The sequence below is a fragment of the Microcebus murinus genome, chromosome X (genome assembly GCF_040939455.1).
Source record: "Microcebus murinus isolate Inina chromosome X, M.murinus_Inina_mat1.0, whole genome shotgun sequence".
NCBI lineage: Eukaryota > Metazoa > Chordata > Mammalia > Primates > Cheirogaleidae > Microcebus > Microcebus murinus.
In genome coordinates, this window is record NC_134136.1 from 111,716,329 (window position 1) to 111,733,600 (window position 17,272).

Here is a 17,272-nt window from a genome sequence, read left to right on the forward strand (position 1 = left end):
GTAGCATCACCATATTAACTCATTTGCTTGATCCTATAATACACGCACAATGGTTTCAGAATTTTAATATCCATACCATAATGGGGAGGGGGAAAACTTTTCATTCATTTATGCATTTGTTGATCCCATCCATCCATCTATCCATTCATCTAAGAAATCCCTCCATATGTATTCACAGTGATTATCCTTTTTAAAATATATAGTACTTCCTTGTAAGGATGTGCCACAGTTTAGTCATCCAACCTGCATTTGAACATTAAGTTGTTTTGAGTATTTTTATTTTTTCAATGAAAGATAATGCTGCAGTAAATAACTTTGTACATATTTATTTTTGCATTATTGGAAGTATATTCTCAGGATGAATTTCAAGAAGTGGAATTACTGGCCATAGGGTTAATACATATGTAATTTTGTTAGATATTGCCATAGTACCCTCCATAAGGGTTGTACTGTTTTATACTGTTTTGCATTTCCACCAGATATATTCAAAAGCCCATTTCCTTACATTCTCACCGGCAGAAAGTTTTGGCATATTTGTCTATCTGTTAGGCAAAACATGATATCTTGTGTCATTTCAATTTGCATTTCTATTATAAGTGAAGTTACACATTTTGCCATGTTTACAGGCCATTTTTATATCTATTTTGTGAATTGTCTTTGTCTTTTGCCCATTTTTCTATCAGATCAAGTCTTTTTTCCTCTCAATCTTTATAAAGTATATTAGAGATACTAGCCTTTATTGGTGATATATTTCAAATATTTGCTTACTGTTGTCATTTAGATTTTGACTTTGTTTATGGTTTTTTCCATGTATTTTTTTTTCATTTTCATTGTAGTCATAAACTCAATAAATCTTTTACTGAATCTGAATCTAGAATCATAGTAGAAAAACTTTCTCTACACCCAATTGTAGAAGAATTCCCACAGTTTCTTCTAATCTATTTGAGTTTTTACATTTAGAGAGCTGATACACTTAGAGTTTATTCTTGGGTATGGTGTGAGTTATGGATCTCATTTTTCTACATGGTTATCCAGTTATCCAAATGCCATTTAGTAAGAAGCCTCTCTTGGCCTCCATGATTTTAGTTATTCTTTATCATGTGTCCGATTTCCATATATACTTAGTCAACTTAGGATTTTCTATTCTAGTCCAGTGGTCCATGAGTCTGCTCAAATGTTAGGACTATCCTGTTTTAATTATAGAGGATTTGTAGTATGTTTTAGTATAAATTAGAGCTAGTTCCCCTTTACAAACTCTTTTTTTAGTGGTTTGTGACCTATTCTTACGTGCTAATTTTTCCATATAAATTTTAGTCTTGTCAAGCTAGAGAAAAGAATAATTTGTATTTTTATTGGGATCTTTCAGTTTGTAAATTAACTTAGGAAGAACTAACATGTTTAAGATATGAAGCCACTGTCTCCAAGAAGAAAAGATGTGTTTCTATTGGTTGGAAGTCAACATTTCTGTCTTTCAGGAATGTCTTATAGTTTTTGTCATAGGTTTATTAGCACATTTCTTAGGTTGGTTCCTAAATATTGTTTTTGTCATTATTGTAAATGAGATTTTCTTCTGCATAATATATTCTGACTTATTATTTGTATATGTGAAAGCTACTGATTTTTTAAAAGCTTTATTGTGTTATTATTGACATAACATTAACCATACATATTTATATAATTTGGTATATTTTGACATGTATATACACCTATAAAACCATCACCACAATCAAGATAGTATACAGATTCATCATACCCAAAAGTTACTTCTATTCCATTGTAATTCCTGCTTCTCATCCTTCCCCACAATCAGCCCCCCCCAGGCAACAGTTGATCCCACTATAGATTAGTTTATATTTTCTAGAGTGTTTTATAAATTAAAACATACAGTATGAACTCTTTTTTTGTCTGTCTTCTTTCACTCAGCATAATTGTTGAAATGTGTCCATATTGCATGTATCAATAGTTCATTCATTTTTACTGCTGAATAGTATGTTATTATATGTATATCTCACAATTTATCCTTTGGGTTGTTCCCATTTTGAAGCTATTACAAATAAAGATGTCATGAATATTCATGTATAAGGCTATTTTTTTTTTTTTTTTTTTTTTTTTGAGACAGAGTCTCGCTTTGTTGCCCAGGCCAGAGTGAGTGCCGTGGCGTCAGCCTAGCTCACAGCAACCTCAAACTCCTAGGCTCGAGTGATCCTTCTGCCTCAGCCTCCCGGGTAGCTGGAACTACAGGCATGCGCCACCATGCCTGGCTAATTTTTTATATATGTATCAGTTGGCCAATTAATTCCTTTCTATTTATAGTAGAGACAGGGTCTCACTCTTGCTCAGGCTGGTTTTGAACTCCTGACCTTGAGCAATCCGCCCGCCTCGGCCTCCCAAGAGCTAGGATTACAGGCGTGAGCCACAGCGCCCGGCCTATAAGGCTATTTTTTAAAATTAAGGACCTATATATTTATTTTGACTTGAGTTCTAAGAAATCCCATGGTCAAAATTATACTTTCAAGGATGCATTGCATTAGATTTTTTTAAACTTTTAATTTTGAGATAATTATGAGTCACAGAAAATTACAAAGGTAATACAGAGGTCCCACGTAGCCTTTTCCCAGTTTCTCCCAGTGGTTACACCTTACATAACTATAAGGTGAAAATCAGGAAGCTGACTTTGGTGTAGTCTGTGTGCATAGTTCTATGCCATTTTATCACTTGGATAAATTTATGTACCACCACTACAATCAAGGCGTAGACTTATTCCAATACCACAGAGTTCTTCCTCATGCTACCCCTTAATAGTCATACCCACCACCCTCTCCTCCAACCATCACTAACCCCTAGCAATCACTAATCTGTTCTCTATCTCTATAATTCTGTCATTGTAAGAATGTAATATAAATGGAATCACACAATATGGAACTTTTCGAGATAGGCTTTATACAGCCGGCAAAATGCTCCTGAGATTCATCTAAGTTGCTATGTATATCAATAGTTCGTTCATTTTTATCACTGAGTAATATTCCCTGATATGGATATACCATGGTTTGTTGAACCATCCGTTCATTAAGGGACATCTGTGTTGTTTCCAGTTTTTGGCTGTTACAAATAAAGCTGCAATGAACATCACATACAGGTTTTTGTGTTGACATAAATTTTAATGTCTCTGGGAGTACAATTGTTAGGTTGTATAAGTATATGTGTAGTTCATTAAGACACTGACAAACTAATTTGTTATTGTGTAAGTTACCATTTTACATTCCCACCAGCAGTGTTTTAGTGACCCGGTTTCTCTACACACTAGGCAGCACTTGGTGTTACTGATATTGCTTATTTTAGCCACTGATAGTTGTGTAGTGATATGAATATCATTGGAATTATATTGGTGGTTGGAATTTGTATTTCCTTAATGGATAATGATGTTGAACATCTTTCTATGTGCTTATTTTCCATTTATGTATGTTCTCTGGTGAAATCTTTCTTCATATCATTTGCTTTCTAATTGGATGTTTTGTTTTACTATTAAGTTTTGAGAGTACTTTATTTCTCTAGGTATGGATCCATTGTCAGATGTGTGGTTTATAGGCCATTGATTTTTATGTGTTAATTGTATATCCTACTACCTTACTGACCTGTTTCATTGCTTGAATTAATTTTATCATTGACGCTCAAAGTGAATAATATCTGTATTGCCTACCTCTCTGGCTGTTATGTTTCTCAGTGCTTCTGTGTAACCTTTCCTGCTCACAGAGACAAGATGCAGCATTTCAGCCATCTTTGAAGCAAGTAGAAAAAGAAACTTCACCTGTGAAAGAATTGCTAGACAGATTCTCTACACTATCCAGCATTACTTTTTCCATCCTATAGAATTATTCTCATTAGCCTATATGCCTCTTACAAAAAAACAAAAACAAGCAAACAAAAAAACCTCTCTTAACACAACATCCCTGTCCAGTAACCATTTCATTTCTTGGAACTCTGCTCTTTCTATACTCACTTCCCTGGTGAACTTTCCTATCCTCATGGTTTGAAATGCTGCTAAGTCCCAAATTTATATCTCCATCTTGGAGGGCTACCCTAAACTGCAGATTTATACAACTAACTACCTACTCAACATCTTCTCTTAGAATCAAATGCCGTTCTCAAACTAAGCAGACAAATTTGTACCTCTTTCCCCAAAATCTGCTCTTACAACAACCTTTCTGATCTCAGTTAGTAATCTGTCCATGCATCCATTTGATGATCTCTGAACCTTATTGCCATCCCTGACTCTTCCTTTTTCATATCCCATACCTCTCTACCAATAGTTGGTTCTAACATGAAAATATATTCAGAATCCAGCCACCTCTCTACTTGTTACCACTTTACATTCAAGCCACTACCACTCTCTCATCTGTATGATTTCTTGGTCCCCTCTCTATAACTGATTGTCGAAGTAGTAGTCTAGAGTGATCCTTTGAAGTCTCTTCTCCATAACAGCTTCCCATCTCCCTCAGTGAAAGCCAAAGTGCTCAGAATCACCCACAAGGCACTAAACAACTTATCCCCATGTGTCTCCACCCCACACCTCCACTCCATCTGCAGTTATTTCTTTACCACATTTCATATGACACTCCACTCCTATTCACTTTACTGTGGCTTTCTTATGCCTCCTCACACACACAGACAACACATTGTCCCTCCTTATGGCTTTGGGACTTGCTCTTTTGTCTTCCCTCTTCCAGGTGGGTATGTCTGAGCTCCCTCACCACTTTCGGATCTTTGCTCAAGTTCACTTTCTCAGTGAGGAAGGATCCTACCTTAAATTGCAACCTCTTGTCCCTTCTGTGAATTATTTTTCTTCTCAGCACTAGCACTATCTGACAACTATTTGTTGTATTTGTTGATTGTTGCTCTCCCCTCCCAGGACTGTTAGCTCTATGACAGCAGCATTTCTCATCTGTTTTGTTCATAGCTATGGTCCCTAACATATAAAGCAGTGCTGGCATGCAATAGGGCCTAAATAAATATTTGATGAAGTTATGAACGAATAGATGAGCATATTATGAAGTACATGTAAGGCATGGGAAGTAGGGATTTAAAACTTCTTTCAGTTCACAAGTTGGCTGATAGATGTGGACTTTAAAATGTTTTTTTACTATGTTGGTGTTATGTTTATTCCCTTTATGGATTGAAGTCTGTCGTCCGAGTTTGCTTATGCCATTAAAACCATACCATTTATAATAATGCCTGCCGAAAGGCTTTTCATCTAATAAGCATAAGAGAATTGGCATTCTCATTCTTGATCTATTTCAGAACAACTATTTCAGAATAGTGTTTGTTATATATTAAGAAAGATCTAAAATTGCACAACGCAGTTTCATCTTAATCTTGGCAGTGAAGAAAATGATTGGCTTTGAGATTTGCTTTCTATTCTTAGACTACTTATTAAAACTATCTTTTTGCTTACTAAAATTTATCACTCCGAACACTTTTCCTCATACCTATTTTCATCATTGCCCAACCATGGACTGTGAATTTAGAAGATTGCTTTCAGTAGAATGTTTATTTGTAATTCTTTACCTAATTTGGAACATAAGTCTAATTATACAATGGGAGAAAATATATTGTACTTTAGCTTCTCATTTTCACTGTGTAGAAATTGGGTCAAACTTATTCAGACATTATTTGCTGAATGCCTACTATGTAACAGACAGGGCATATAATAGTGATTAAGTTGCCCCTCCCCCTCCCTCGTGGCATTTGAGATCTGGAAATAGTAAATATTCACACAAAAGCTCATAGTACACCTTAAATATTCACAAGTTTTACTTGTCAGTTATACTTCAATAAAGCTCAGGTGTCATGCTAAAATTCTCTGCTTTGAGAATCAAATGGACCTACTAATTTGGTGTCTCAGCTCTGCCACCTGCTGACTGTATTGTTTCATGCAAACATTTTATCTTTATAGGCCTCAATTTCTGTACTTTTTTTTTTTTTTTTTTTTTTTTTTTTTGAGACAGAGTCTCGCTTTGTTGTCCAGGCTAGAGTGAGTGCCGTGGCGTCAGCCTAGCTCACAGCAACCTCAAACTCCTGGGCTCGAGTGATCCTTCTGCCTCAGCCTCCCGAGTAGCTGGGACTACAGGCATGCGCCACCATGCCCGGCTAATTTTTATATATATATCAGTTGGCCAATTGATTTCTTTCTATTTTATAGTAGAGACGGGGTCTCGCTCTTGCTCAGGCTGGTTTTGAACTCCTGACCTCGAGCAATCCGCCCGCCTCGGCCTCCCAAGAGCTAGGATTACAGGCGTGAGCCACAGCGCCCGGCCCAATTTCTGTACTTTTTAAAAGGGGAAAATTACACTTACAGCATGAGATTTGAGGCTATGCACTTAGAATAGTGCCTGGCACACAGAAAACCTTCCATAAATGTATTTTATTCTAGGTTTTAAAGTGCTGAATTATAGCCACTTTATTAAGGAATCATTATTTGATCGCTACTATTTTTTCTCTCTTTTTTTCTATGGGACCAGGAGGATTCTCCGCATTTTAGAACTTTTAATCTTGAATAACGTTAATAAAATAGTAGTAATTCTTTAAAACAACTATTTCAGAACTTTTTTCACAAATAATTTCTAGTTTATTTTGCTTGACTTCTAAAATGGTTGTCCTCAAACTTCAGAGTGCATAGGAATAGTTTGGTACCTATCAAACCTGTGTAGTCCTACCTAGCAACCAGATCTAGGTTTCTAATTTCATTCTGCAATAAAAGAATCCAGGACTCTTTGGGGAGATGGGGAAATCTCGGGCTGGGCCATGGAGAATACAGGATGAGCTAGAGCATATTTTAGTACCAAAAAGTAAGGAAGTCCTAAAAATAGAAACAAAAAACAAAGAATGGGAGCATGTTAAAGGAACACAGGAGCCAACCTGAAGGACCTCTATTACCTTGGCCAAAGCTGAATAATTTGAGCAATGAAATAAATAATGTAGTATTGAATTATAACACAAAGCATAAAATAAATACACATGAGTACATTATGATATGAATGCATCGATAGGTGAAAAAAACCACAAATCCATAGTATAGAAGAATTCCAAATTATGTATGTAAATACTTGCTCCCTCAGGAGAGGGAGCTCCATTTTCTACCTCCCTTGAGTGTGGCTTGAACTTAAAGAACTGCTTTCAAAGAACACAGTATGGAAAGGGGTAGAGGGTTGGGGGAGATTCAGTGTAATCCCTATCAAAATACCAGTGTCATTTTTCATAGAATTAGAAAAAACAATCCTAAAATTCTCATGGAATCAAAAAAGTCAGAGTAGCCAAAGCAATCCTGAGCAAAAAGAATAAAGCTGGAGGCATCACACTACTTGGCTCTAGTAACCAAAACAGCATGATATTGGTATAAAAACAGCATGGTAATGGAACAGAATAGAGAACCTAGAAATAAATCTATGTATTTACAGCCAACTGATTTTCCACAAAGGTGTCAAGAACATATACTAGGGAAAGGACACCCTCTTCAATAAATGGTGCTGAGAAAATTGGATATGCATATGCAGAAGAATGTAACTGGACCCCCACCTCTTACTATATACAAAAATCAACTCAAGATGGATTAAAGACTTACACATAAGACCCCAAACTATAAAACTACTAGAAGAAAACATAGGGAAAACACTTAAGGACATTAGTCTAGGCAAAGATTTTATGGCTAAGGCCTTAAAAGGACAGACAACTAAAACAACAATAGACATATGGGACTATATTAAACTAAAAAGCTTCTACACAGCAAAGAAAACAACAAAGTGAAGAGGCAACCTGTTGAATGGGAGAAAATATTTGCAAGCTATTCATCTGACAAGGGAATAATATCCAGGATACACACGGAACTCAACAACAACAAAAATGCCAAATATCATTAAAAAGTAGACAAGGACATGCATAGATAATTCTCAAAAGAAGACAGAAAAATGACCAACAGTTATATGAAAAAATGTTCAACATCACTAATCATCAGGGAAATGCAAATCAAAACTACAATCAGATATAACCTTATCTCAGAATAGCTATTACAAAAATAACAAATGCTGGTGAGGATGTGGAGAAAAGAGAACTCTTATACACTTTTGGTAGGAATATAAATTAGTACAGCCACTGTGAAAAACAATATGGAGGTTTCTCAAAAAACTAAAAACAGAACTACCATATGATCTAGCAATCCCACTACTGGGTATCTATCCAAAGGAAAAGATATCAGTATATCAAAAGGATACCTGCACCTGCATGTTTATTGCAGCACCACAACAGCAAAGATATGGAATCAATGTAAGTGTTCATCAATGGACAAATGAATAAAGAAAATGTGGTGTAAATACACAATGGAATACTATTTGGTCATAAAAAAGAATAAAATCATGTCATTGGCAGAAACATGGATGGAACTAGAGGCCATTATATTAAGTGAAAAACTTAGGCACAGAAAGACAAATATCTTCTCACTAATATGTGGGAGCTAAAAAAGTTGATTTCATAAAGATAGGAGAATGATAGACACTAGAGGTTGGAAAAGGTGAGTAGGTGGGAGGGGGAATGAAGAGAGGTAGGTTAACAGGTACAAACAGAGTTAGATAAAAGGTATATATTCTATTGTTTGACAACAGAGTAGAGTGACTATGGGTAATGACAATGTACTGTACATTTCAAAATAGCTAGAAGAAAGGATTTTAATTGTTCCTAACACATAGAAGTGATAAATACTCAAAGTTGACAGATACCTCAAATACCCTGTCTTGATCATTACATTCTGTGCATGTAACAAATATCATATGTACCCTGTAAATATGTAAAGTAGTTTGTATTAATAAAAAATAAGTAAATGAAATGTGGATTGGATTCCAGAAGAAAAGGACTTTAATGGGAAAACTAGTAAAATCCAAATAAAGCATTGTGTTTAGTTAATAATAATGGAGCATTGTTGGTTCATTAATTATAACAAAGATACCATCCTAATATGAGATGTGCAGAAGAATGTCCTGAATTATCTTTGCAACTTTCATGTAAATCTAAAATTATTCCAAAATAAGAAAGTTCATTTAAAAAATGCACAGTCCAGGGTTTGTAAGTCTCCATCAGGCAAGGGAACATGCTTTTTTAGATAACACTTTGTTAGATTCTAAAGCAAGTGGTTTAGCTAAAACTGCTTAGAATTACTCAAAGGGCTCTTCAGGGGGTGGTATTTGTGGGGTTAAAGAAGACTGTCATGTCTGGGTTCATTATCCCAAGTCTTTATCCCATTCCCTGTGCAATCCATGTGCCACTCTACCCACAAGTTGTGGCTACATTTTAGAAACTGAGTTATTTATATTTAAGGATTTGAAATGTAAGTTCAGCAATCTCCTTTTTTAGCACTTGAAATTTTATTTTTAATCTTATTCAATCTTAATTTTTTTCTTTTTTATTTCAGAATATTACAGCTGTATAAATGTTTTGGTTACATGGATAGCTTTTGTACTGCTTGAGTCAAAGTTCTAAGTGTACCCATGACTCAGATAGTGTACACTGTGCCCATTAGGTATGATTTCACCCATCCTCTCATCCCTTTTCCCACCTGCTTGATTTCCATTGAGTTCTATTTCCATCTGTGCACATGAGTGCTGATTGGTTAGTTCCAATTTAATAGTGAATACAAGTACTCACTATTAAATTTGAGCAATCCCTTTTGAAAATTTAACCTGTCATTCCAAAGTGTTGCCATTTAGATGTGTTTTGTGTAGAAGTTATTGGGGGAAGAAAGAGATATCCAGTGCTCTTTCATACCATGATATGTTACAAAAGCTACATTGGGAATCTCTGAATTCCAAGCCCATGGCAGGAAGTAGCATACAGACACTTGTGGGTGGGGATAGTGATTATAGGAAGTACTCAGTGTCTGAGGTATTTAAGAATTGATCACTAGATCCCAGAGATTATGCATTGTACTTGCAGGCAGAAACTCAGATTCTTTGGCACTGTTAAAGAAACTCTTGTTTCACTTACCCTTTCATGATTTGCTGATAACGAGTCAGATTCAGAAACTTGCCCCCAGCCCTGGTGATGAAAGACCTGTGAGAGTTGATAGAATTCAGGAAGGAAGGGAGGTGGAAGTTAAGTCTGGGCACAGAAATATAGGGGCCAAACATGGGGCATCACTGTGGCCCTCTTCTAGCCGTATCCCATGCATTTTCATCCAAACTTTCCTATATCTGCCATAGACCCATGCCAGACCCACCTGTAGGAGCCAAATCTGAAGTTTCCCTTGAGGCACATGGGGGTGGTTTCCTGGGGCTCCCAAAGTCTTCCTTACTACTTCTTTTGGGACCTCTTGAGAAGAAGTTAAAAAGGACCAAAGTATGTCATTTTGTGCAGTTGGTATTCTGAGATACTTTCTGAAGAGATAAAGAAGCTCTGACTTCTGCAGGTAGATATCATGTTGTCCCATATATGATTGTTTAAAGTAAGTTTTTGTTATGTTGTTGATGTTGTTTTTAAATTAGTGGTGAACTTTAGTCTCTAGGAGTTAGGTACTTTTGTAGATTATAAATCCAATATAATCTGTTATTCATGTCAGGTTATGGTAATAACTTACTTAGGAATGTTTCAGTCTGTATGATATTAATAAAGTAGTAGACTTCCTTCAGTGGGAGGCTCTCCTGTCTGTGTCAGCAGTCTGTTAACCTTGATCTGAAGTTAGTTACCTCAGGAGGTTTCTTCTCCAAAGGCCAGTTAATCTTTTTCAGACCTGTCCTCAGAGACTGGGTTCTAGTGGGACTGATGGGTCCATTTGTTGTCACTTGTAGAATCGTTTACACCATGGACTTAATATAACTTGTGGCCCTGTCGCCCATCATGCTGCTGCTTTGGGATGCTTGACTGCTTGACAGGCAGTATTGTCATGTTTAGGAAATAACTCACATATCCAACAGGGAGCTGCAACCAGTCAATGGAATTGATAAAAATAAAACCCTCACATTCAAATTGGGATTTGAGTAGAACCCTAGGGCAGCGACTTTGCTTGGTAAATGTTTAGGGTACCTGTTATTCCATCTGAAAGATGATATTGCTAGCCTACCATAGTATGCTGGGAGGAGGTTAGCTATGAATTCAAAGTACCCAAGGAATTACTTTAGTTTAATTCAATAAATCTTTCCCTCCATAAAAGGAAAAGAAGAGGCAAAAGCCACTCATTCTATGATGAGGCTGAGGCGTTGTGAAATGACACCATAGCTAACAGAAAATGCCAAGTTGTTTTCATGTTTGATAATTTCTTTGTACATAATAGTGTTTATTAGTTGGATTCATAAATAAATTACTAAAAATTATAAACAATTATGAATAATGAAAAGTAGCTATTCTGATATTCTGATAAATGTATTCAGGCAAGTAGATGATAAAACCCAATAAATACCATATTTCATTGACTCTCCATTTATGACATTTTAACTTCTCTGAAATTGAGGCGCAGTTTATAAGCAATGACATGTCATGGATTAATTGAAAGCAGTTTTTTTTTCTTTTTAATACATGAAAATGGTGTACTTTTCAATTCATGGTATATTTGATAAAGTACAGTAACCAATCACTACTCCTGCCCACTTCCCTGATATTCTAATCTGGATGAGGCCACTACTGGAAATCAATTTCTGTTACAGTAGGTGGCTACTGTTTCTTTAATACTGGCGGTTATCACTAGTTCTTTCTTCCAGTGTTAGGGCACAATCCCCCTAGGGCATGGTATCTGACCATGGCTCTCATAGTTGGCATATCAGTAACTATAGAAGTAAGATTCAGTTTAGCTATTTCCAAAGTCTAATAGCAGTTGCAAAGGAATTTAGAACTTTGCTACAGCCCTATATTGTTAGCCAAAATCTTGAGTACCATCAAGCTGAAAGAGGGAATCTATCCCCTGCTGCTCATACAGCAACCAGTAAATCCAAAGAAGGCTCTGTTTTTTTCTTGAATTGTATGTTTTAGAGGTCACACTGATGCCATAACTTAAAATGCTATTATTATTTGATTGTTAGGAAAGTATCCAATTCCAAAAGCTAATATTTGATACTAATCACTGCTCATCATGAATTGGCTAAAGGCTGTTTTTTTTAATTCCATTCCATTATTAAAAAAAGCTTCTCATGGAATAGGCTCCAATCATCTTTTCATATGGCGCATGAAAACCAAATAGGTCAAGCTCTTCATTTCACAAATGAGAAAATAGCCCCCGAGGAGCTATTGGTTTGTTCATTTTCCCATCAGAAGATACCAGTGAAGCCCAAAATAGGACCCATGTCTCAGATCTTCTAATTCTATGTCTTCCTCATTCCTTTGAACACAATGCCCTTCTAATTTAATTGATGACGGTTATGTCGGGAACTTTACAATGAAACAACTTACCTTAAGGCTTCTTATGCCAGTCCTTATTTTTCCAGCTCAGGTATGACAGAAACAGAAAAAAATAGTGCCTGGTGCCTACTCTTAGCTTTCCTTTCCTTTCTACTGCTTTAAAATGCTTCAGAACAGCATTTCTTGACACCTGTTGGGATAGACAAAGCAGGTGATATTCTTTCCATCTTTAAACCAGTATTGTGAGTGCCAAAAAGACCAATGATACTCCTGATTTCTCACAGGAATTGGAATGTGTCATTTTTGATTCCTAATCTAATATTCATCAGCATCATACCATGTAGCTGAAACACTTAGAGCACAAGGCAGGATAGCTTGAAGAGAAGGAAACCTAATAGAACTTGAAATATAATTGGACAAATTTGGAAGGAGTATAGAGGTAGGCTAAGATTTCCTGTTATTATCTGAGAGGTGGCAATCTGAACTTTTAGACAATTTTGAACTTGTTTGATAGTGAGATCATTTTTAAGGCAGCTATCTTTAAGTTAAATAAACTAATGAAGTTTCAATTAATAACTTGAGAGTAACATCTGAGGAAGTAGAGGAGATGATAAGGAAGTAGTAGTTTGATCCAAAGTTATTGAAATGTTTCAATGCAACAGAATTCCATTTTTATTACTCTGAAGGACAGATTATATTATAAAGATCCAGGTGCATAAGAATAAGTAAAATGAGATAAACTAATAAAAATTATACTTCCCCATTAGCTTAGATGTCATTGGTTTTTCATTCTTTTTCTAGTTCCTTTAGAACAGAAGGTTAGATTTTTGATTCAAGATCTTTCTTCTTTTCTCATATTATATAATTTGAATCTTTTAAAATTTTGTCGAAACTCAGTTATGGCCTATCTTGGTAAACATACCATGTGTACTTGAGAAGAATGAGCTACCAAAAAACATATTTTAAACTGTCTCTTGAGTATTATAATTTATATTCTTCCTCTTTCTCTTCCTGATAATAATAAATAATCACTGGTTGCCTGCAGAGAGGAGAACTGTGTGGCTTTTGAGCTTTTGAACCATGTGAATATATTACCTATTCAGAAAATTATTTGCACTTTTAGAAATATTTTTTAAATGACAATTGAATCATCATAGTGGCTAAACACATAAAAAATATCTACACACACACACACATACACACACACACACACACACACACACACACACACGAACGAAAGGGTACTATTACCAGACCAGAAATTGTGAAGAGTTCTTAGAAGATAGGAAAAGCAGATACTATCAGTTTGCTTAATTTTGAAAAACTGGAACACCTGCAACAGAAAATCAAAGCCCACTGCAGGAAATTTTAAGAAGAGAGTCAACAGAATCGAAGCACTGCACAAAGGCTTCAGTCAACTGAGAGATTAAAGAGTTGTTCTCTGAGAACAGATCTGTTGGCCCCTGTCCTGATCTGACCCTGCACCGACCAACCTCCACCCTGCTTACACTGAGCATAAACACTACTGGCATTTGACACTCTTCTATCCTCCAAAGCTATACTCCAAAGCCAGTGAATTGCTTGGCCAGGAAAAGCACCCACATTAGAGCAGGGTTTCAGGCAACTGAAGGACTGCACAGCAGAAGGGAAATAACATGAAAACATATATCTACCTAGAAGAGAGATCTACTAAAGGCTTCCAATGCCAGAGAAATGCCTTGCCTTTGACATTTGGGATACATCCTATCCTACCTGAAAGCTCTAAACCATTATCCCCAAAGGATAAGACCATTCCCTAATTGACACACTCCATCCTCCCATTCATAGGAGAAGCCTATTAGTGGAAGGACATCATAACTGTAAATCAAATCTATGCTAATTACCCAGTAACCGAAGGTATCCTTGATTTTCAACCACAAATGGATGAAGGCTTGCCAGATGTTTGAGGAAAGTGAAGAGGAGGTCATGAGGAACAAAGAGAACTAATTCCTTAGGGGGAAAAAACCCGTAACACAGGAAACAGAAGAGAACTACTAAAAATTACAAATTCATATTCTTAGAATATCAAGGAAGATTATAGGCTTATAAAAAGAGAACAGGCTGTCACAGAGGGTAACAATTAGAGGAGAGGAAGTCATTGGATACTAGAAATATTATTGCAAAATTAAAAATTCAACAGAGGTCAGATAGTGCTGAGTCACCCAGGTTGCACACGGAACTCTACACTCCCACTCCCCACCTGCTCCAACGGTCCCTAGGGCCCACTTCCGCTCCTGGGCAGACCCACCGCCATTCACCCACCGCCCGGCGTGGACCCTGCCCTCTGCCAGCCACAGCTTCCAGTCTACAGCCGGTGCTTGGGAGCTGCCTTTGTAGCTTCACATTTTCCTATTCACAGCACCGCCGCCCACCATGGCCACTGCTGTGCCCTCCCAAGTGCGCCAGAACTACCACCCCGACTGTGAGGCTGCCATCAACAGCCACATCAACCTGGAGCTCCAGACCTCCTACCTGTACCTCTCCATGGCCTTCTACTTCGACCGCGACGACGTGGCCCTGAAGCACTTCTCCCGCTACTTCCTGCACCAGTCGAATGAGGAGAAGGAGCGCGCGGAGAAGCTGATGGGCCTGCAGAACCAGCGCGGTGGCCGGATCTGCCTTTACGACGTCAGGAAGCCTGACCGCGACGACTGGGGTGGCGGGCTGCAGGCCATGGAGTGGGCTTTCCACCTGGAGAAGAGCGTCAACCAGAGCCTCCTGGAGCTGCACCGGCTGGCCACCATCAAGGGCGACGCGCAGCTCTGCGACTTCCTGGAGAGCCACTACCTTCACGAGCAGGTCAAGACCATCAAGGAGCTGGGTGGCTACCTCACCAATCTGCGCAAGATCAGGGCCCGGGACGCTGGCCTGGCAGAATACCTCTTTGACAAGCTCACCCTAGGTGGCCGTGACAAGGAGAACTGAGCTGGGACTGTCCCCACAGCCACGGGTGCCTTCCCTGGGTCAGGCCATCAGCCTGGCATGTATATTGCTCTTTCAGAACGTTCACTTAAGTTTTTTCCTTTCAGTGTTACCATTGTTTCCAATAAAGTTATCTGGTTCTTGAAGCAGTAAAGGTATCTGGTTGATTTGTGTATGCAAAACTCTCACCTTTGAGGAATAAGGGTAGATCTCTGTGTGCAGGTTTAAAACAGGTATCTAGGGGGCTCTCCACCCATCCACACATACCCCATCCCCATGCAGCTTAGGTTCTCCACAGATGGAAGGGAAAGGTACTCCATTGGCCCATGGAAAATACAAAATTATTCTTCCCTGTATAAACTGTGTGGACATGCAGGTTGGGGTGAAGTGCAGAGGGGTGGGATGAGGTGGGGGTGGTCTGGGGTCCTAGTATATGTTGGTGCATGTGCATGGTACAGTATAAAACATAGTATATGTTTTGAATTCATCACAGTGACTGCCTCTGCAGAAGTGGTGAAGGGAATGGTATTAGAAATTAAAATAAAGGGCCCTTCAACTTTATATAAAACTTTTATTTTTAAAATATGGAAATATTATTAGTTAATTCTAGGTAGCAAGAGAGGGGCTGTGGAATATGGCATGGCAATGTCACTCTTTGACAAGCTCACCGTTGGCCACAGTAATAGCAGGAATTGAACCTTAGGGTGGCTTCCTTGCAGAAATGGGGGTGACCTCTTGTGGCCACTCTTGTCATGCATATATATTGCCCTCACAGCATCTCTACTTATGGTATTTTCCTTGAATTGTACCATTTCTTCCATTAAAGTGATGTGGTACCAAAAGACCTAAATTAACTCAATGGAAGGGTTATAAAAGATAAAGTCAAGACTGAAAATCACCTTTATGGTGTAGAATATAAAGTAGAATAACTCCTCCTGAATGTTAAACCACTGACTGGCTGCTTTGAAGAAGGTAGTTGGTGGAGGGGAGTTGAAGGTGGAGACAAATTAGAACCACTGTGAATTACCCAGGGGAGAGACTAGTGTGGCTTGAACTGGGATGGTGACTGTGGAAATGAGGAGAGGTAGACAAGTTCCAGATGGTTTTTGGATAAGTCAGCAAGATTTGCTCATGGACAGGAGGTGAGAAATGTGTGATGGGGAAAATAATCTAGACTCTGCGTTTTAGATGTGAGTACCAGGTTTCATGGTGGTGCTATTATTAACCTGGGGACCTTTGCAGGGGGGGGCACCTAGGATGGAGGGGTATCGACTTCACCTGTTGTAAGATGAGATTCTCATTAGACATCCAAATTGAAATATCATGCAGGTAGCTGGAAAAATGAACAATGCCTCTTCGCCTCAGGAGCCCAGGTGGGATGTCCAGTTTTGAAACATACATATGGGAGACATTGTCCTATAGATGACTTTGAAGTCATGTAACTGGATAAGCTCACCAGAAAGACAGCAGAGAGAATATGTCAAAGTCAGCTCCAAATCCAGGGCACTTGATGTTGAGAGGATCGTTGAAGTATTTGAACACCTAGAAGGTTGCTAGCCCCGCGTATTTACCATTACCTTATCCCAGACTGTGGCCCACAGTGTCCACTCGCCACGTGTTCCCAAATCAACTTGTCCTGATGCCAGTGTGGCCTCTGCTTTCTCCTTTCAAGATGTGGAGAAGAGTTATTTTATCTTGTCTCATGGCTGTTAGTAGAAAGAAATTGTTTCCCAGGAAAAGGAAGATTCCTTTGGGAAATGGTAACCTTGTTTGTCTGTGGGTTTTTTTTAGTTCTCTCTCATTCACAACTCTGCCTTCTTCCTCAGTCTATTCTCTAATTCTGTGGTGCCCACCCCTTGGGCCAGAGACCGTGACCAGTCTGTGGCCTGTTAGGAACAGGCTACAGGGCAGGACGTGAGCAGCAGGCAAGAAAGCAAAGCTTCATCTG

General features: G+C 38.1%; 2 protein-coding genes across 3 annotated transcripts in view; both read left to right on the forward strand.

The window, feature by feature from the left end:
• The window catches only part of PRRG1 (proline rich and Gla domain 1), a 95,573-nt gene that overhangs the window by 64,882 nt on the left and 13,419 nt on the right, over positions 1–17,272 (forward strand). The gene's annotated exons all lie outside the window — the stretch shown is intronic.
• On the forward strand, positions 5,967–15,683 carry LOC105855594 (ferritin heavy chain-like). Its single transcript, XM_075999339.1, has one exon. The coding sequence runs from the start codon at positions 14,776–14,778 to the stop codon at positions 15,325–15,327; it is 552 nt and encodes a 183-aa protein (XP_075855454.1). The 5' UTR covers positions 5,967–14,775; the 3' UTR covers positions 15,328–15,683.

Coding starts and splice junctions, on each gene's coding strand:
- LOC105855594 (XM_075999339.1), top strand. CDS start 14,776: ATGGCCACTGCTGTGCCCTCCCAAGTGCGCCAGAACTACCACCCCGAC.